Source organism: Cornus florida, unplaced genomic scaffold (genome assembly GCF_030987335.1).
Source record: "Cornus florida cultivar Cherokee Brave unplaced genomic scaffold, ASM3098733v1 CherokeeBrave_3.0.0_Hap2_Chr06, whole genome shotgun sequence".
In the NCBI taxonomy this organism is placed as follows: Eukaryota; Viridiplantae; Streptophyta; class Magnoliopsida; order Cornales; family Cornaceae; genus Cornus; species Cornus florida.
This window is the reverse complement of record NW_026775576.1, coordinates 105,602,801-105,622,988: the sequence shown is the minus strand read 5'-3', so window position 1 is coordinate 105,622,988 and position 20,188 is coordinate 105,602,801. Positions and strand designations below refer to the sequence as shown.

Below are 20,188 nucleotides of genomic sequence, written 5' to 3'. Positions count from 1 at the left end.
TTCATTTCTTTTCTCTTCATTATTTTTCAAACAAGAAGAAAAAAAATTATGAGAACATGATAAGGAGTCGTCACTGATTCCCTATTATCTTCTGTTTTTTAAGAAAACTTTACAAATACATAATAATAGTTCTTAACTTAATGAATAATGCTTAATTACTTATTAGTGAGTTAAAATGTTCAACTAACATCTTTTGCATAAAAAACTCTTAAAATTTGAAAAAATTTAAACTTGATAAACAGAAGTATTGTATTAGATGTCTATTAATACAATACTTCTGTTTTTCCTACTAGCGCCCCTCTGTGTGCTTATCGAATCGTCGTGTTGTAAATAATGCTTGGAATTTAGAGATTCAAAATTTGAGATTCTTGTGCCAAAAAAGGTCGCGATTCATTGAATGTGAGATATTCAAAATAATTGTACTAGTAGCCTAGTTGGTGTTTGTATTTATTGTAGTGGTGGGCAAACCATAATTGAACCTAATGAATGTTGTGACAAAAGCATTTACTGGAGTTGACTTCCCTCTTCCAAGTTCATAAAAGCTAGACAAAATTTCAAAATGAAAAGGCATCTCTTTACCCCATGTGCAAGGAGTGTTTATGTATATACTTACATATATGTACGTCATGCAATTAAGAGCCGTTGAATACCACATATCATGACTCAAGCCAAATCATTTTTTTTTTTTTTTTTTGTGATGAGGTGTGGGAATATTAAATGTAAACCAAATTTGTGTTTGGGTAAGAGAAGATGTTAGAAAATGAAAGAAAGTGATTGATTGGTTTCTTGTATACGCTACGTAACGAGATGTTTGTTCTTTTGTATTTCTGGAAAAATCTGGAAAAAAGTAAAAGACTATTTCAATAAATTTTCTTGCATTTTCATTAATGCATTATGAGTTTCGAGATGATTTTAGGAAAACACATTTAAGAAATCTTAACATAAAAAAATGTGACAACTACAGTATTAAACTATATAATCATATTCATTATTGTCAAATAAATAAAGAAAATCAATTATATATATATATATTAGGTTGTGATGTAACATGCATCACTGTAACACAAAATAAATGAAAAGAAAATTCCACCCTAGTCTTACTTTTGAATCCCAAAGACAAATAAATCCTAAAAAAATTTATAAAACAAAGAAGTTTTACTTTACATAAATATTTTCAATCAAGTCCTAAACTAAATAGAATTTCTATTTTACCCTTTCCACATTCCCTCTCCCTCTCAATCCATTTTCTCCCTTAAGCAATCCTACATCAAATCAAGAAAAAAAAGACGAGCAAGAAGCAACCAAACAATAGAGAGCAGGAAATTAAACATCAACAACTAATTAATTTAATTATAAGATCCAATTAGTGAGAATAAATTAACCATATATACACGCACAAGGCGGTGGCAATGTCGTCGCTGCACATCACCGGTCGCCATTAATAGACAAACAGAGTAAAAGAATAGCCATTTTGCTTCGCATTCATTCAGTCAATATATAGATACAAAATACAGGAAATTCATTTCGCATTCATTTTGCCATTAATTGGCTCTTATCTATTATGCCCCCTCAAGTTGGAGGTCAGTTGAAGACTCCAATATTGCTTTTTAAAGAAAGAAACCGTGTTCGTGGAAGAGCTTTAGTGAGTGCATCTGCAAGCTAGTCTTCACTGGAAACATAAGCAACACGAAGGATTCCGGATTGAACTTGATCACGGATGAAATGAAAGTCAATAGCCACATGCTTCATCCGCGAATGGAAAACTAGATTGGAGCAGACATAAGTGGTCCCGATATTGTCACAATAAATTACAGGAGACCGAGAAAGAGAAACACCAAGCTCAGTTAAGAGAGAGCACACCCAATTGAGTTCTGCAACTGTATTCGCAACGGATCGATACTCAGCCTCAGTGGTGGAACGTGAAACAGCACGTTGCTTTTTGGAACTCCAGGAAATTAGATTTCGACCGAGATAGACAATATAAGCACCAGTAGAAGAAAAGTTTTCTATGTTCCCACCCCAATCTGCATCGGAAAAAACATGTAAAGAGAGTGGTGAATCACGGTAGAGAAGTATTCCATCATTAATCGTACCACAAAGATAACGAAGAAGCCGTTTAACAAGAACCCAATGATCTGTGGTTGGCTGATGCATGTACTATGACAATTTATTGACGACAAAAGCTATGTCTGGCTGTGTGAGCAATAAGAATTGCAAGCTACCAACAACTGCTCAATATTCAGAGGGATCCGAAAGAGATGAACTTGAACATAAAGTGATTGGAGGACTGGTAGGTAAAGGTGTGATAACAGGTTTGGCGTCAAGTATTTTAGTGCGAACGAGAAAATCTAAAATGTACCGTCGTTGAGAGAGTAAAAGACCATGAGTATTTGGTATAACTTCCACGCCTAAGAAATATGATAGCGGCCCAAGATCTTTAATTGAAAATTGCTGAGATAACAAAATTACAAATTTTTGAACCAAGGAATCATTGTCACCCGTAAGAATAATGTCATCTACATAAACTAGAAGATACATAAGGTGACTACTAGTTTTGAGAACAAAAAGAAAAGTATCAACATGAGAATTCTGAAATCCGGAAGTAAGAAGAAATTTGTGAAGCTCATGGTACCAGGCTCGTGGAGCTTGCTTGAGCCCATAAATTGCTTTTCTAAGCTTACAAACATAAGATGGATAGTCAGGATTAATAAAACCTGGTGGTTGTGACATATAGACATGGTCAGAAAGATGGCCTTGCAAGAATGCGTTGTTGACATCAAGTTGGCGGAGAGACCACCTATGACTAACAGCAAGGTTAAGAACAAGATGAACTGTAGTAGGCTTAACCATAGGACTAAATGTATCATGATAGTCAACTCCTGGGTGTTAGTGAAAGCCTTTTGTAACCAAACATGTTTTGTACTTGTCAATAGAACCATCAGAATTACGTTTAGTGCGAAAGATCCACTTACAACCAACAAATATTGTGGCTAGAAACAGAAGGTACTAGCTTCCATGTTCCATTCCGAACAAAAACATCATATTCTTCAGAGGGTGTGGATGTGGATACGGGTATAGGTTGCGGATTGGGGCATGGTAGGGTAATGGTTGAATATGATGGTTGAGGTAGCGTGTTTATGGTTGAAGGTAATGTTTCGGTAGAAAGTGATAGTACCGCGCACTGGGGTTGTCCGAAAGGTTGCAAGTTCGATAGGGTGGCATCTGGCAGCGAAGATGATGGTGGCAATGAAACAGTGCTAGGGGGAGGAATCCAAGTGGATACAGTATCATGTTGTGGACGAGGAGATTAAGTGGAGCGTGTACGAAAATGGAACACAGACTCGACAAAATTGACATGCCTAGAGACATAAGTTTTTGAAGTGGATGGATGGAAACATAAGTATGCACTATGAGTAAGAGAGTAGCCTAGAAAAACACATGATTTAGAATGAGCATTAAGTTTATGGGAAGAATAAGGATGAAGCCAAGGATAACATAAACAACTAAAAATCCTAAGCTTTGAATAGTTTGGGGGTGTGCCAAAAAAATTTTCAAAGGAGGAAGATAGATTAAGTGTTGGAGTTGGCATTTTATTAATTAAGTAGAATGCAGTAACAAAGGATTGAGGCCAAAAAGTTAAGGTAGTGAAGCATGAGTGAGTAGGGAGAGGCCTGTTTCGACAATATGACGGTGTCTTCTTTCAGAGTAGCCATTATGTTCAGGAGTGTGTGGAGGAGTAGTGAGATGAGAAATTTCATCGGTAGCAAGAAAATTGGCTAAAGCAAGATATTCACCACCATTATCCGAATAAAGTGTTTGAATTTTAAGTGTGAAGTGTTTTTCAACAATAGCTTTAAATCTTATAAAGACATCTTTAACTTCAGATTTGTGTTTTAGAGTGTAAAACCAAATGTATTTAGTGAAGTGATCAACAAAGATGACATAATATTTAAAACCATCATGTGATAAAACAGGTGAAGTCCACACATCAGTGAAGATTAGTTGAAGAGGTTGTGAAGAAATAATAGAGGAAGTAGAAAAAGATAGTTTATGGCTTTTATTGCATTGATAAGCATTACATAAAAAATTGGAGGACAAATAAGTAGATAAATCTAATTGATAGTGAGAAACGGTGTGTTTTAAAATTAGAAATGCTGGATGTCCTAGTCTATGATGCCACTCAGATGAAGTTGTCTTAATACTAGAAAATGTTAACAGAGGAGAAGTTTTTGGAGACGAGACTGGCCATTCATACACCCCATCTTTCATTTGACCCTTCAAAGTATTGCCCCTATGCGAAGTTCCTTCACAATAAAGGAAAAGGGTAAGAATTCAATGGATACATGATTTGAAAGCCAAAATTGCGAAATGGAGATTAAATTTTTCTTCATGTTAGATACAAAAAGAACATTGTTTAATGTAAAGGTAGTGCTAGGAGTTTTAAAAGAAGTGGAACCAATGTGAGTGATGAGGAGACCCGTGCCATCGCCGATCATGATGTCGTCGAAACCGGTGTAAGGTGTATGAAGGGATAGATTGCTCAAGTCGGCAGTGACATGGTGAGAAGCACCACTGTCTAGTAGCCACGTTAGAGTTTGAGAGATATATGGGGTTGACTTCACTCTTATCTATTAGCCATAACTTCGCTGTCGTAAATCACCGCCACCGCGGCAAACCGTTCCCCCTGCTACGGATCGATTCGCCAGCGAGGACAATTTGCAGATCGCTGCCGGAATCGATGGGGTTGCCGGAATCCATCGAACCTATAGTTGCCGATGAGGTGAGGTGAGTTTCTCCTCTCTCCGTTCTCTGTTCCTCACCTTGCCGCCCCAACACCAACACACACACACACACATATCCTGATCTCATCGCAAAAATCGTTACAGAGGGGGGCAACCAGATGACCTTGCTCGAAAAGAGCTTCAATCAAGGAAGAAGGAAGGCTGAAGGGGGTTTAGGCTTTGGATGATGTCGAGGGCTCAGCCGCGATGGAGGGGTCGGCCGGTGAAGGCTTGGCCGTGATGGTCTGATTGGCGATGGAAGAAGAAGCTTGACTGTAAGCTTGCGGTGCGGCTTGGCAGGATGGAACAGCAGCCGAGAACAGCGGCTATGATGGATTCGACGGGGATGGGCTGGCGGTGAGTTCAGCGAGGCTGAACTCAGCCAGTGGAGACGGATAGTGGCAAGAATTGGCCGGCTGACTCGGAATGGAGGATTTGGCTGTGTTGGTGAACTCGTGCAATTTGGCGGTCACAACGAGCTCTGTTTTGGTAAAAAGATCAACCAGATAAATCAGAGGAAAGAGATTTTGAGGAAAAAAGTGTGGTGTCATCGTCATCGTCAACCACCCAACTGAGCTCTGTCAAACCTTTGGTTCTTCAAATGGATTCTCGGATTGGTTAAGGGAAAAAGGGGGTTGAGAGTGAGAGGAATATAGAAAGGGTAAAATAGGAATTCTATTTAGTTTAGAACTTAATTGGAAATATTTATGTAAAGTAGGACTTCTTTGTCCTTTAAAATTGTTTTTTAAGGATTTTTTTTTGTCTTTGAGGTTAAAAAGTTACAAGAAGTTGTTCCATAACATGTCAAAAATAATACGTAACTAGCAGGGAAAGCAAACATGAGTTTGTGCACCCTTTTTATGACTGACATTTAAAGTAAGATGCTGTCGGGCTGTGATCACAAAGGTCGACGAAATTATTAACAAGTATGTCAACATTAATAGAATATTATAAGAGAGTATTTATTATTCTTATATATATCTACTTAAATATATAAATGATTTAGATGATTAGATGCCATCGTTTAGCTGTCACGGAAAGTGATGCATCGGAAAGTTGAATATGAATAGTCGTGTCCTCTTGCTCGTTAACATTGATTAAGATTTGTCTTCACCAGACTCCAATAATATCGATTATTTTTTTCAATCTCATGAATCTTACCAAAAACTTAACCCAAAAGTTTTTATCGATCCATTGGATCATGCTTAAATCCTTTTAATGAATTCAAGTCGATTTAAGTCCGTCTTACGTTAGATTTCTAAGCTTGAATATCATAGTTTTATAATTAATGATTATAAATTATATTTTTCAACAATTAAAATTTCTATTATTTAGCAATAATCAAATTGAAACAAAATTAAAATTACCAAGACTTCCACAAAATGACATAAAAATAGTTACTTAATATGACAAAAGGTCATCATCCATTAGTAATTACATAAGACCTCATGAATCTACAAAATCAACATAATAGGAGATAGTGAAACAAATACAAAATCGAAAAGATGAAAAGAATAAATATTAATTAGAATTAAACTGAATGCCCTAAATAATTGACTAAATTAGAATTAAACTGAATGCTCTAAATGATTAGGGAACGTGAGAAAGAAGTTGAAGGATTTTTCATTTTGGAGCTAAGAGTCCTAATCTAAATAAGAAGGGAAAATATGGATTAAAAATATAAAAAGCTATTTCTTGTGAAATGTGGACTTTTTTGAAATTTATTTATAAGAAAAATAGAGATTGGAGTGCCAAATGATATTAGTGGAGTGTCCCCCCTTTAAGTAATAATGGAAATAAGAAATTGGGGTGTAAAAATTTAGAGTCTGTAATTAAGGCAGATGACTCCTCCATTACCACCAACATTTAATACAAGTATATATATATATACAAGTAAAAGGCCTAAAATAAAAAATTTCGAGTTTATTCTTTCCATTATTTTCACTTCATATGCAGCGTTTAAAATTTTATCCTCTGTGTATGTAATTGATATTTTCATATTTATTGCCTGCCATAACTGGTTGTCTTAAGAAACAATTAAATTATACTATGTAAAAATTTATTTGTAAATAGGAAAAATACTTTATTATTCCGTTATATTAATGATACGTTCAATTGATTAAATACTAACATGTAAATATGTAGTGATCATATGTTTCACTAAAATAAAATATTTTTAAATTATATATTTTATTAAAATAAAATATTTTTTACTTATATAACAAAATATAATTAATTGAGTAATGTCAAATGAATGCAATGGACAAAGAAACAAACAAGAAACCAGGCAATTAATGTGGATAATTTTTTTTTTTTTTTTTTTTTTCGTGTCGCAATGTGTAATGCTATTTTCCAATGTCATAAGTCACGTGCTTCACACTAACTTTTGCATCTGATAATATAATTTACTAAATAATAAAGTGGTGTGAGTAATGTGAAATGGCATTGAGTAGGTGAGGGTTAGATTACCAATAACAATGCCATTTATTTATTACCACACCTCCCAACTCCCAACAGCTCCTGCCTTTAAGAATCTCCTCCGATTGAGGTTTCGACTTCTCATAAAAGACACGCTATAGGCTTCCAATTAGGACTAAGCATTGGGCTGGGCTAGTGGGCTGGGCTAGCGGACTGGGCTGCAATGTGGCCTGCAAAATGTGACTACTATCAGTTTAATTTTGGGCTTAATTGGATTCATCAGTTTAAGTTAGCGTACTTGGAAGAAATTGAGCTGATCTTGGTGCAATAATTGTGGGCCTGAGCTCCATATACGCGGTCCCTCTGACAACTTAATGGACTGGATTAGACCTGCCCACCAATGGGTTCATATTGAGTGCAAGCCCAATGTGTTAGAGACAACGCTGGCCCAGTCACTGGTGAGGTGGGGAAGAAGAAAAATGATAACATTAGTTACGATAGAAATGAAAAGAAAGAAAAAGAAAGAATAATTTTAATTCTTTATTAAATTTGGTTGATTAATAAAAGAAAAGAAAGTATAATAATTTTGTTTGGAAAAAAAACGAAAACAAAATGATAATAATAAATTTATTTTTATACCTTTTTATATTTAAAAAAATAAATTTATTGGGCCTCAAAATTTATAGGCCCATGGATGATGGGCCACCAGAAAAAAAAAAAAATAAATAAAAATTTAGGGCAATTCATTTCATCCTCCCCAATCGCCTCCATCTCTATTCTCATTCACAACTCTGAACTTAAATTTCAAAAAAATAAAATAAATAAAACTCTGAACTTGCCCCCCTCTCTCTCTCTCTGGAACTGCAAACTACAAAATCTACAAGAATCAGAAGTTCACCCACATATTTCAGTTTATCTATCTATCTGTATGCAAGAATCAAAAGTTAAAAACCCATATCGGCATATCATTTCAGATTGTTCAAAAAATCAAAACCCATATCTTTCAGTTTCCATCGCCCGCTGTTCCAGTTCGGGTTCGCCGTTCGCAAGCTTCAGTCGCTGGCCCGCTGTCTCTCAACTCTCACCCCTCTCTCTCTGCAACTGCTAACTTGTATGTATGGGTTTTGTTTTTAATTTTTTTCTAAATCAACTAATCAAGGTCTGTAATTCTTGTTTTGGAAACTAAATCCTAAAATCAGGTGTAATCTTGATTTAGTGAGGAGTGTGAATGTTGTTCCTTGGCTCATCATCTTCTTCTTTTTCTTTGTCGATTCTGAGTTGAACCATTTCAGATACAGTCACATCTCTCTCTCAATTCCGAAGCCGTACTTATAGTGTACATATATATATATATATTATATGCGTATACATACCCATGAACTTCAGAACCAAGGGATTGTTCTCGATACTGCGATTCAACCCAACACCATGTGAGACCTTCTCCAACCACCACCATCAACAATGTCGAACCCTAGTCAGGGTTCGTCTCAAATGGGTCAAGAATCGAAGCCTAGACCACATCATCGACACCCACACCGACCTCAAAGCTGCTTGCCTCCTCAAGGACGCCATCAACCGCTCCTCCACCGGTTTTCTCACCTCCAAATCCATCAACGACTGGCAAAAGCTCCTCGGTCTCACCGTCCCAACCCTCCGTTTCATTCGCCGATACCCAACTCTATTCGAAGAGTTTCCTCACCCCAGGTACCCCAGCTTGCCCTGTTTTCGCCTCACAAATATTGCCAACAATCTGCACAGTGAAGAACAACGCATATTCCAGACCCACGAAGCCGACACGGTCCAACGGCTTTGTCGTGTACTCATGATGATGAAGAACAAGATGGTACCTTTCCAATCACTTCACCCTTTGAAATGGGATTTGGGTTTACCTGATGATTTCGATAGAACCCTCATTAGGAAGTACCCGGATTGTTTCCGGGTCGTTAAGGGTCCGAATGGGTTGTGTTTGAAGCTCGAGCAATGGCGTGAAGAGTTTGCAGTTTCTGAGTTGCAGAAGAGTCATGAGAATGGTGAATTGGGTAGCGGTAGTGGTGGTAGTGGAGGGTATAGGCAATTCAAGAGGGAATACTCAGCATTGGGATTTCCAATGAGTTTTCCTAGGGGTTATGGGGCGCAGAATAAGGTGAAGGCCTGGATGGAGGAGTTTCAGAAGTTGCCATACATTTCACCATATGAGGACTCTAGGGGAATTGACCCAAATAGTGATCTTATGGAGAAGAGGGTTGTTGGGGTTCTACATGAATTTTTGAGCTTGACTATTTATAAGAAGACAAAGAGGAATTACTTGAGAAGTTTGAGAGAAGAATTGAATCTTCCTCACAAGTTTACACGAATTTTTACTAGGTACCCTGGGATATTCTATCTTTCATTGAAGTGTAAGACCACAACTGTGGCAATAAGAGAAGGGTACCGGCGGGGAAAATTAGCGAACCCTCATCCACTCTCTGGTTTAAGAGAGAAGTTTTATCATGTGATGAGAACTGGATTGCTTTATCGGGGTAAAGGTGTGGGCATGATACCTCAGCCAGACAATTTAGGTAATGTTGAGGAGGATGACACAGAACAAGAAGAGCTCGAGGAGGAAGAATATGAAAGTGGGGGTGAATTCTGTGAGGATGAAGAAGATTCAGAGGTCGAGGTGGATTCTGATGAAGATTAGAGTTTTGTCCCCCAAAAAAACTAGAATTGCTGCTTGCCAAAAAAAGTGAAAAGAACTTCAGTTCTTGAGGTAATGATAATTAGTTTATGGCAGTTAACTTATAGCTTATCTGAATGTCAGTGTTGATAGCTATGCAAGTTAAGTTAGTTGTTTGCTGCTGAATCTGAACACTGACATGTTACATTGATGTTAAATTTTACCACATTTTAGCTGGAAAAGTGTGTATCACTAAATTGTTGGTATTGTATGAGTTTATCATGTTCTTTAGCAATATGCACCATTTTTGGCAAACAATTTGTGCTTTTAGCATAATCTAATCTACAAAAATGCCGAACTCATGCCATGTTGATCTCTAAGTAAATTATGTTGAAGCTTCCATTGTATGTCATATTCTTCAGTAATTTATGTTATTAGTTTGTTTGGAATGAATTTGATGTGCCTCATCCTGGAACAAATTAGCTTCAAGTTTGAAATGAAGGGGGACTTAAGTTTATAGACTTCAGACATGAAGGCCCAATTTGCGTCAAACCTACACGGTGTCTTGTCAGCATGGAGCACTTAATTCAGTGACTATCAAATGTTGCCTAGTAAAGGTTGACTAGTTTGCTAAAAGGTTGTTTGTCTGCATGCAGTACTAAATTTTATAACTGTCCAAAATTTGTCCATGAAGATTTCAACTGTTCTCTTATGAATGAATCGTGGGAAGCTTCACGAGGGGTGATGTTCAAGAGAAGTATTAATTCCAAGTTTGTTTTCATTATTAAGAAGGCGTGCTGTTGAAGTAAGGGATATCTAGCTTGTTCTCCTGCTTTGTTTGTAAAATTATAGCCAAGGTCCTAGCCAAGAGATTGAAAGAGGTGGCAAGAAAGTCACTATCTTTCGGTCCTGGCTAGCATGCATTCATTAAAATGAAAAACGAGATTCGCATTTCTAATTACTAATGAATGTTTGAATAGATCTAAAGTAAGAAGTCCGAAATCTAGTAGGTAGTTCACTATGTGACTCAAAGGGTCTGATTGATGGTTTATAAGGACATGTGAATAAGTCAGTCAACTACAAAGAGGCTTCATTTGTTGTCTGAAACAGTTCCGATGGGGTGCTTTTAGCATTATTGCGTTTATGCGACCGCCATTTAGAGATCCAATTACCTGATCTTTTCGCTGAGGTTAGGGGGAGGACATGCAATGGAGTATTTGAGTTACTGAATGACCGGGAATTAGAGGTTGCTTCTTCCTTCGTTACTTTTCTTGGTAATGGTGAGCATACTTTGAGTTGGAGAAGTAGTTGTGATTGGATTTTCTCAATGGAGTTGTTTAATGTGCTTGGAAAAATAGTTGCAAGCAGTTGGCCAGCTGAATAGTTTATCTAGTCTATCCTTTATTGATGTTGTATGTGCAAATTTTAGACACAATCAGTTTCTCGTGCCTTTATTCATTGAATGGATGCTTAATTTCACATCTATTCATAAGAGCATAAGACTTGCAGCTTATTACCACGTTTTAGCAGGAAAAGTAGGTAACACTAAATTGTTGATATTCTGTACGAGTTTATCATGTTCTTTAGTATTGTTATTTCAAAGGGAAAGGACAATATGCACCCTTCTTGGCAAACAATTTGTGATTTTAGCATAATTTAATATACAAAATGCTGAACTCATTCCATGTTGAAGCATGCTTTATTTTGTTGGTTTGTTTGGAAGGGAATAATATCTACCAATTTTGGCCAAAAAAAAAAAAAAAACACACACGCAAAAACAAACTGACTATTGTGTTTCTGAATGAATTTGATGTGCCTAATCCTGGACCAATGCCATGTTAATCCCTATAATCAAATTAGAATCAAGGTTGAAATGAAGGGGGCATTAGTTTATAGACTTAAGATGTGAAGGTCAATTTTGCTTCAGCATGCAGCACTAAATTTTGTAACTGTTTAGATGAGCTGTTGAGTATTTTCTTGCCAGGTTCATGATATATTCCCTTGAGCCCAAGCATTATAGATGAAACATAAAATATTTTGATGAATATCACTCATGTACACAAAGATATCTAACGGAGACTATATACTCGAGGACCATTCCCAACCAACAACACCCACATTTCAGGGGAAAATTATATACACAAATGATGATAGACTTCCATGAGACGCTAGACCCTAATTTGTTGGCAGTCTGGTACTACCAACCTAACCATTACACCGCTCACCCCTCTTCTGGTATCAGTACCACTAAAAGGTGAAACACCGGAAAAGGCATTTCCTTCTTTAAAAATCAAAAGGAACTCAACCACTTTGGAAAAACATAATAATCCTTAAAAAAAAAACTGGTGGAAAAATACATATATACTACCAGAACAAATTCAGTACATTTTGGGACACTAATCCCAAGCACTGGTCACACCAGAACTATAACCCCCACCATAACTGGCAGGAACCCCATATCCACCGGTATTGTTGCCTCCGTAATAATCTGTGTTGCTCCAACTCCTATTCAAAGAGCCCTCTCTTCTAAAATCCCGACTGCCAAAACGTCCTCCCCCAGAGCGTTTGTTCTTACCTCCTCCGTATAAATGACTTGCATAACGAGTGAGCCAAACAGGAACTTCCTGATTAGATTCTTGCATCAGATCAGCTAGTGGCTTTGCCAATGATAAATTTTTCTCGTTGAAGAAAGCTGTTGCTAATCCTGACTTGCCAGCACGGCCTGTCCGTCCTATCCGGTGCACATAATCATCAATGTCATTGGGGATGTCAAAGTTGACCACATGAGCAACATGAGGAATATCAAGACCACGTGCTGCCACATCTGTTGCTACTAGAATTGGTGTGTTTCCACTCTTAAATGATCTCAATGCTTGTTCTCTTTCCTGCACAAAAACACGTTATAATCTTATACTATACGTAATTCTAGAATGAATAATCTAAACTATATGTAGATGTACAATGGCTAGAATTGTGTTAAATGACTGTTCTACACTTTAATTTAGACGTTGAGCTGGGAAAAGAACCAAAGATATGTCAATAGGTTTTACTTACATGCAATCATGTTTAATTTAAGTAATATGTTGGTTACCTGTCTGGTAACTATAAAATGACAAGTTCCAGTGAAAAGAATGTGTTTAAAAAATAGTTCACTGAAAATCTTTATGAGATTGACTTGCTAGGCATAAACATAATAGAAACAAAGCATTGCATTTATAAGCTCGCAACAAATTCTTGAACTAATACAGAACATGTACATATAGGAAAGAATAACCTACAATAGGTTATTTTAAACATTGAAAATTGGAGTATGTTTTGTATGTGTGTGTGTGTTAGATAAGGGATTATAACTTATTGTTAGCTCCATAGTAGCCCCCAAGTTACCACTAAAATAGGTGGTTGTTTTAAACATTGATAATTATGGTACAGAGCTGACATGTACATATAGGAAAGAATAACCTAAAATAGGTTGTTTTAAACATTGATAGAATGTTCTGTGTGCGTGTTAGATATGGGATTATAACCTTAATGTCAGCTCCCTAGTAGCCCCCAAGTACCACTTAACAAGGCCAAAGACATTAGACAAGTTCTCTATACACTAAAATAAGCATTACTACATTTGCAGCGCCATTTAATTGGATTTATACGTCTTAGGAAAAATGTTGCAGGATAATATTTGAAAGATTGCAATCCCAGTGTATCTGAAATTTCTTGTCACTCACCTGCTGTGTTCTGTCACCATGAATAGTTGTTGCAGGAAACCCATTAAGACACAACCAATATTCCAATGAGTCAGCTCCCTTTTTTGTCTCCACAAATACTAAAGTCAGAGCTTGCTGCAAATTCAATTGACAATTAAAACTGAATCAATGCAGTGCTAGCTATACACAATCTATTAAATTGAATTCAAATAAATACATCCTTTGAACTAAGGGTTTAGTTGCAAGCAATGATAATCAGACGAAAACCACAGTTAATTCTTTTCTTTTTCTTTCTCAAAGGTCACCAGTGGTATGGAACACAATACCACTCCTATCAAGAATCAAAACTTGGACACCAGCAGAGTTAAAAATGCCTTCATAAGTAATTCTAATCAATACAAATATATTTATATATATACATATATATTCCACAGGTAAGTCCAAATTGCACGAGACATCAAGAATGGCTTGTATAACCTTGCCGTGAACTCCATTAGCTCTCTGCGCATGAAGAAGGTCCATAAGGTGGCTTCTCTTGTCAGTCTCATGAACAAATTCAACTCTTTGAACAATCAAATCAGTACTTGAACCAACCCTTCCAACAGCCAGAAAAATGTAGTTTGAAAGAAAATCAGATGCCAGTCTCTGCATACCAACCAAAAGCACAAAAATTTGTCAGATGGAACACATTGAAAAAACCAGAAGCCAATCTTCAGTAACATTTCACTTGACCTTCCCATACCACCTTACCATCAAACACCAGAATATGCTAACAATTTACTATAGCACATATCCCATATGAAAAGAGAAGAAAAGAAAAGAACAGAGTGGCATGCAAGAAATCTAGCCTTCATCTAAACTGGATTTGTAGGAAAACCAAAACCAGTACTCAAGAAGCAACTTTCTCAGTCAAGATACTATACCACCTCATCTTTCAACTACATCGGCGGTTTAAGTTCCTCAGAAGTTATCTAATGATTATATGAAGATAAAGGGTTAACTTTGATCTATAGATTCTATACAGAAGGAACAACGAGAATCTTTATGATATTTCACTAAAAGAAAAAAAATATATATGCATTAAAATTCCTGCAAAAGGCATTAGATGAAAAACACATATAATCGAAAACTGACATGAATTCCAAAAGAAATTAGTAAACCTGGATCTCTTTTGGAAAGGTTGCACTAAACAGCATAGTCTGTCTCACGCCTCGTGGAGGCATGTCCATTTGTTCCACTATCTTTCTGATTTGAGGTTCAAATCCCATATCCAGCATTCGATCTGCCTCATCAAGAGCCAAGTATCTAACCATCTCCAACGAAACTCTTGCTCTCTCAAGCAAATCAACTAATCGTCCAGGAGTTGCCACTAAAATATCAACTCCTCTTTCAAGTTCTCGCAACTGGCCACACAGAGCAAACCATTAATAGCAAATACTAGTTTCAAACATGTTGACAGTGAAAAGAACAACACTACTTAAAATCAGGTCACAATAACCAAATTGCAGCAACTACTTACAAAACGAGATAACTCGGTTAATCAAACTATGTCCTAAGAAATAAAATTGTAAATAAGTAACCTTTAGCATATAAAATGATTTAATGTTTACACCAAAATTCAAAGAACTCAAAAAAAAAAAAAAAAATGATGCATACTGATTCAAATATGCATTGGGCCTAGGGGTAATTGCACAACTATGAACAAATACCATAAAGTAAAGCAAGTAAAAACTTGTCATTCTGTACCAATTTCTTACAACCACACCTTATAAAGTACAATAATTAACTACAAAATGTATATTTGTTTAAGGAAAAAAAAAAAAAAAAAAAAGATGGCCCATACATTAGGAGGAGGAGGAGAGAACAACAACCAAGCCTTTTTCCCAACTACTTGGGGATCAGTTACCTGAATCCTATGTTTCCATTTTGCTCTTATGAGGAGAGTGACGTAAAAAAGGAGAAGATATAACAATTCATCTTCTTTTTTTCTTTTTCTTTTTTTGATAAGTAGAAATAGCAATTCATCTTTAAAATGGGGTACATAATGTGATCACTGTTAACTGAGGGTGGCGGGAGAGTGTTATGTATAAAGGAGAAGAAATAGCAATTCATCTTTAAAATGGGTACATAATCTGATCCCCGTTAACTGCGGATGGCGAAGAGAATCCATCATTTACATAACCATAGGTTATCCAAACCATACAAATGGTGTACTCTCATTTCCCATCAACACTGATATGCTAGTTCAAGATGATTATAGAAATTATGCTTTTGATAGTCTCAATGAAGTGCAAATACTTAAAAAAGAAGAGGAAGAAGATGAAGACGCAGAGTTTCCTGAAAAGAGAAGAAATAGCAATTGATTTTGAAGGTTACTGAGTGAGGGGAATGGAAGAGTGTTCATTGTTTAGCTATTCAAACCGTTCAAATGGTGATTTTTCTGTAGTTGTTAAAGGTTATTAATTATTACATAATGTCTTTCCCGTTAATAGAGGTAGCCAGTAGAGTGTCCATTGTTTAGCTATTCAAAACATTCAAATTGTGGGTTTTTTCTCAATTCTTAATAACTTGGGTATGCTAGTTCGAGAGAGAGAAAGAAATTGTGCGTTTCCACCATCTGCTCCAAGTTATTATCTTGACAAATGCTGTAACACATCATAAAAGCGGCTGGAACTTGAATGAATATTTAAAGGGTTAAGCAAGCTGAAAAATGGTGTAATCTAGAATAGTCATGAAATTTTGTAAACAGTGGCAAGAAGCAATGGACATCATTTGGCTTTGATTCCTTGCTTTTTCTTCTTCGTAGCATTTCACTACATATTCACTCTAAAATACAATAGAATATGAAGAAATTAACCTGAAAGGAAAATTGAAAGAATATAATGCCATATTTTTTTTAATAAGTTAAAGGATATAATGGCAAATGAAATTCAAAAATAGAAAAGGTCCAAGGAAGTCTTGGACTACTTATTAGTTATTCTCTAAAAAAATTATTCAAGACATTTCAGAATTATAACAGATGACAAAAGGTTTTATACTATAAAAGATAAAATAAAAATAAATAAAGAAGCAAAAAGAAAGAAAATGATCTAGAAAACCATACTGATATAGATGAATCAACATAAAGTACAAATCAGAAAATATTAGGAGTGTTACATCTACTCCCATGTTAGCGGATCTTTATCCATTAATTGCACTACAATCAGCAAAATGCAAACTTAAAGATGAAATACGAGCACGCAAACAGTTCTATACTTCCACATGTTTAATCAATGTATGAGAAAGCAATGAAAACCTGCTGGTTGATTGGTGCTCCTCCATACACAACTACAACCTTGACACCAGTTTGATAGGAAAATTTTCTAGCTTCGTCATGTATCTGCATGTCAAAATGCATGAAGACCAGTGTTACAAATATTAATAACTTACATTCACCAAGATGCATCCTTTTAAACCACAGACCTACCTGACAAGAGAGCTCTCTTGTAGGTGACAGAATAAGAGCAAATGGGTACACAGTACGTAATCCGCGTGGTCTTGCAAACTGCCCCCTCATGATTCCACTTATAATTGGAAAACAAAAAGCAGCTGTCTTACCAGACCCAGTCTGAGCACAAGCCATCAGATCCCTACCCGCAATGGAAATGGGGATCGCATGACGCTGAACAGGGGTTGGCTTCACATATTTGCACAACCGAATGTTTTGATTCAGTGCATCCCCCAAGTCTATCTCAGCAAAAGTATTCACAGGAGGCGGTACATTATCTCCACTTGTCTCCACTGGAATATCCTCATAAGCATCAAAGTTGATACCAGTATTTTCCTGGTCACCAAATCCACCCTCTGCATCATCATCAACATCATCATTAGCAAAGGGGTTTACCTCAAAGCCCTTCCCACGGTCCCATCCTCCACCTCTGTTGTTCCAACCACTGCCACCACCACTAATTCGGCCACCACCGCTATATCCTTGGTGTCCATAATCATTCCTAGAACCTCCCCACTGAGATGCATTTGTAGGTCCACTGTAGGCAACTCTATTATTACCTGATGGTGGGCCACTATAAGATGGAGCCGGAGGCTCTGACGCAGGCGGCCTGTTACGAAGATGAGGTGGAACATAAGCAGACTTAGCAGGTTGTGAATCTCCCACAGCCCCATTATTAACGGAACCAGAAACTGCATTCTCAGCTGCAGTAACAGAATCTGCCCAAGACGTCCTCATAATTGAAAATTTGGAACCCTTTCCTTTCAACAATAACTTAAAAACCTAACTCAAATTTTTATTCCACAATCACAACCAAACACTAACTCCCCCAAAAAAAAAAAATTCTGAATCCAAATTCCTCTCACCACTTCGTGAAATAGTAGATTGCATCTATGAATCAAAGATCAAAACCCTGATCAATCAAAGAAACACAATTAAAAAATCAACAACAAAAAAAAAAAAAAAATATTTGTCGCAACCGTAAAAATTGAAATTCAATACACAAACTAGTAAAATAATAATAATAATAATAATAATAATTGCCTTATAATTCCCCAAAAAACATGTTACAATAACCAGAAACCACGAAATTAAACTAAATCTTTCGAAAACAGTGATGAAAAACAATCCGTTACAACAATGCAGATCGAGCATTCAAATGTCAAATGAAAAAACACTAAACAGATGAGGAACTCTAAAGAGAGCGAAGGGGGAAAATTGACAAAACCTGATGAAACTCTTAGAAGAAACAAACACAATGAGATCACGAATTTAAATGTTAAAAAGAAAAAAAAAAAAAAAACAGATGAGAGAATAATCGTCAGATACGTAAATGAGTTTGAGTTTGAGAGAGAGAGGCATTACAATGAACAGTAGAGCGATGGCGAATTCATATATATATATATATGTATATATATACACACACAAAGAGAGAGAGACAGAACGAACCTCAGACGATGGGATCAGATATGAGTACTACGATTTTATTGGCAATTTGATGGAGCAATGAGAAACCCTAGCTTTAAAGACGACAATCTAAATCGGAGAGAGAATAAATCTGTTTCGAGGTAGGTTTTGCTGTTGTTAGATTATAAAGTATAGACTAGTAGTTAATAAGATTCAGAAGTCTTGCGTATTTCAAATTTTGGACTAGGGGATCAAAAATGAAAATCTCCTCTCTCACACTTTCTTTACTTTTCCGAGAAAAACAGCCAAACAATTCTGAATGGTGTCCGTACGAGTTGGGCTGGCGTCATAATAAACGGTGACTTTTTAGTATATAACAATGGCGAAGGTTAAAATTGGTGTTGATGGGTAAAATTTTGAGACTTTACCTTCATGTTTTTTTTTTTCAATTTTTTTATTTAGTAATTATGAGTCTTATTTTTATAAGTATTATTCTATCAAATTTTTATAATTTTGGTATGATTCATTGAGTATTTCAAAGCTACGAGAAATGGTGGCTAAGAGACACGAGATGATACATGGCAAAATCTTTTAAAAAAAGAGAGAATTATCAATATCAGGACAATTATTTGTACATGTATTGTATTTTGTTGGATATGTACAAAAAAATATAAAATAAAAAATAAATTTATGTATTGCTCTATTTCAATATAATATATATATTGAAATAGAGCAATACATAGATTTATTTTTTATTTTTAATAAAAAATAAATCTATGACATTGTAACGAGCATTTTCTTAAAAAAAAAATTAAGCCAACAGTTTTGTTGCATAGACATAACAAATTTGGACTAAATTAAACATGAAATATTCTCTCAAATATTTTTTGTATTAAAAAATAAATAAAAGGATTTTTGGAGCCTTTGTTTTGTTTTTGCTTTCTAACAGTTTTATTATAGTTAAAAAATTGTTATATTTAATGTTCAAGACATGATACACAGACTGTAATATTTGTGAAGTAATGGTATGCGGTTGAAATAACAAACATTGTTTGTAATTCATGAATAAATAAGTACTATTACGTAGTATTTAGGACTATTGGTATCCAATACACGCATGGCTTCCTTATAAAAATTTCAGTATTTTTAAAAATATATATATATATATATAATTTTTTTAATAAAAAAAGGAATACTCCGTATCACATATTATATAAGGGGTGATAAAATTGTAAAAAATATATATATAGTGATAGCATAATATTGTTGCATGTTTTCAAGTAGCAACAATGATAATTTTTTTAAATACTCCCCTCTGTCCCAAAAAAACAAGTGTCACAGTTTTCAAAGAGTGCCTTTGGATGAGATGATTTGGAGGTATAGGGAAAGAAAAGAAAAGAAAGTATATGACTTAAGTGTGTTTAGATAGTTTAAAATGAGAGAAAATAAAACATAAGGGGAGATAGGAAAGGATAATTATCTCTCATTCTTATTTCTCAAAAAATGAGAAGATAGGGCGAGGAGTGATAGTATTTAAGTATTTTCATTATTCTGAAACTGCCCTCAACACTTAAAAAAAAAAATTTATTATTCCACTCATATTTCTTTTATTTAAAATGATATAATAGTAATTTGGTTGTTATCATTTCTCTTATTTTCTCTAATCTATCATATCCAAACAAAAATGTTATTACTTATTTTCTTTTTTCTTCTATGTATCCAAACATAAATAGAAATT

The 20,188-nt window shown here is 35.5% G+C and overlaps 2 protein-coding genes across 2 annotated transcripts; one reads left to right on the top strand and one right to left on the bottom strand.

Annotated features, from left to right (window-relative positions):
* The first annotated feature begins 7,720 nt into the window (after positions 1-7,720).
* Positions 7,721-11,784, top strand: LOC132313664 (protein WHAT'S THIS FACTOR 9, mitochondrial-like). The gene is made up of 2 exons (XM_059812544.1): positions 7,721-9,948; positions 10,512-11,784. The coding sequence occupies exon 1, from the start codon at positions 8,575-8,577 to the stop codon at positions 9,877-9,879; it is 1,305 nt and encodes a 434-aa protein (XP_059668527.1). The 5' UTR covers positions 7,721-8,574; the 3' UTR covers positions 9,880-9,948; positions 10,512-11,784.
* An 85-nt stretch (positions 11,785-11,869) lies between these two features.
* Positions 11,870-18,784, bottom strand: LOC132313663 (DEAD-box ATP-dependent RNA helicase 37-like). Its single transcript, XM_059812543.1, has 7 exons — positions 18,493-18,784; positions 17,023-17,956; positions 16,852-16,935; positions 14,717-14,959; positions 14,034-14,201; positions 13,578-13,691; positions 11,870-12,740 (listed from the first exon to the last, which is right to left on the bottom strand). Exons 2-7 carry the CDS (start codon positions 17,779-17,781, stop codon positions 12,252-12,254), a joined length of 1,857 nt encoding a protein of 618 aa, XP_059668526.1. The 5' UTR covers positions 17,782-17,956; positions 18,493-18,784; the 3' UTR covers positions 11,870-12,251.
* Between the last annotated feature and the right edge of the window lie 1,404 nt (positions 18,785-20,188).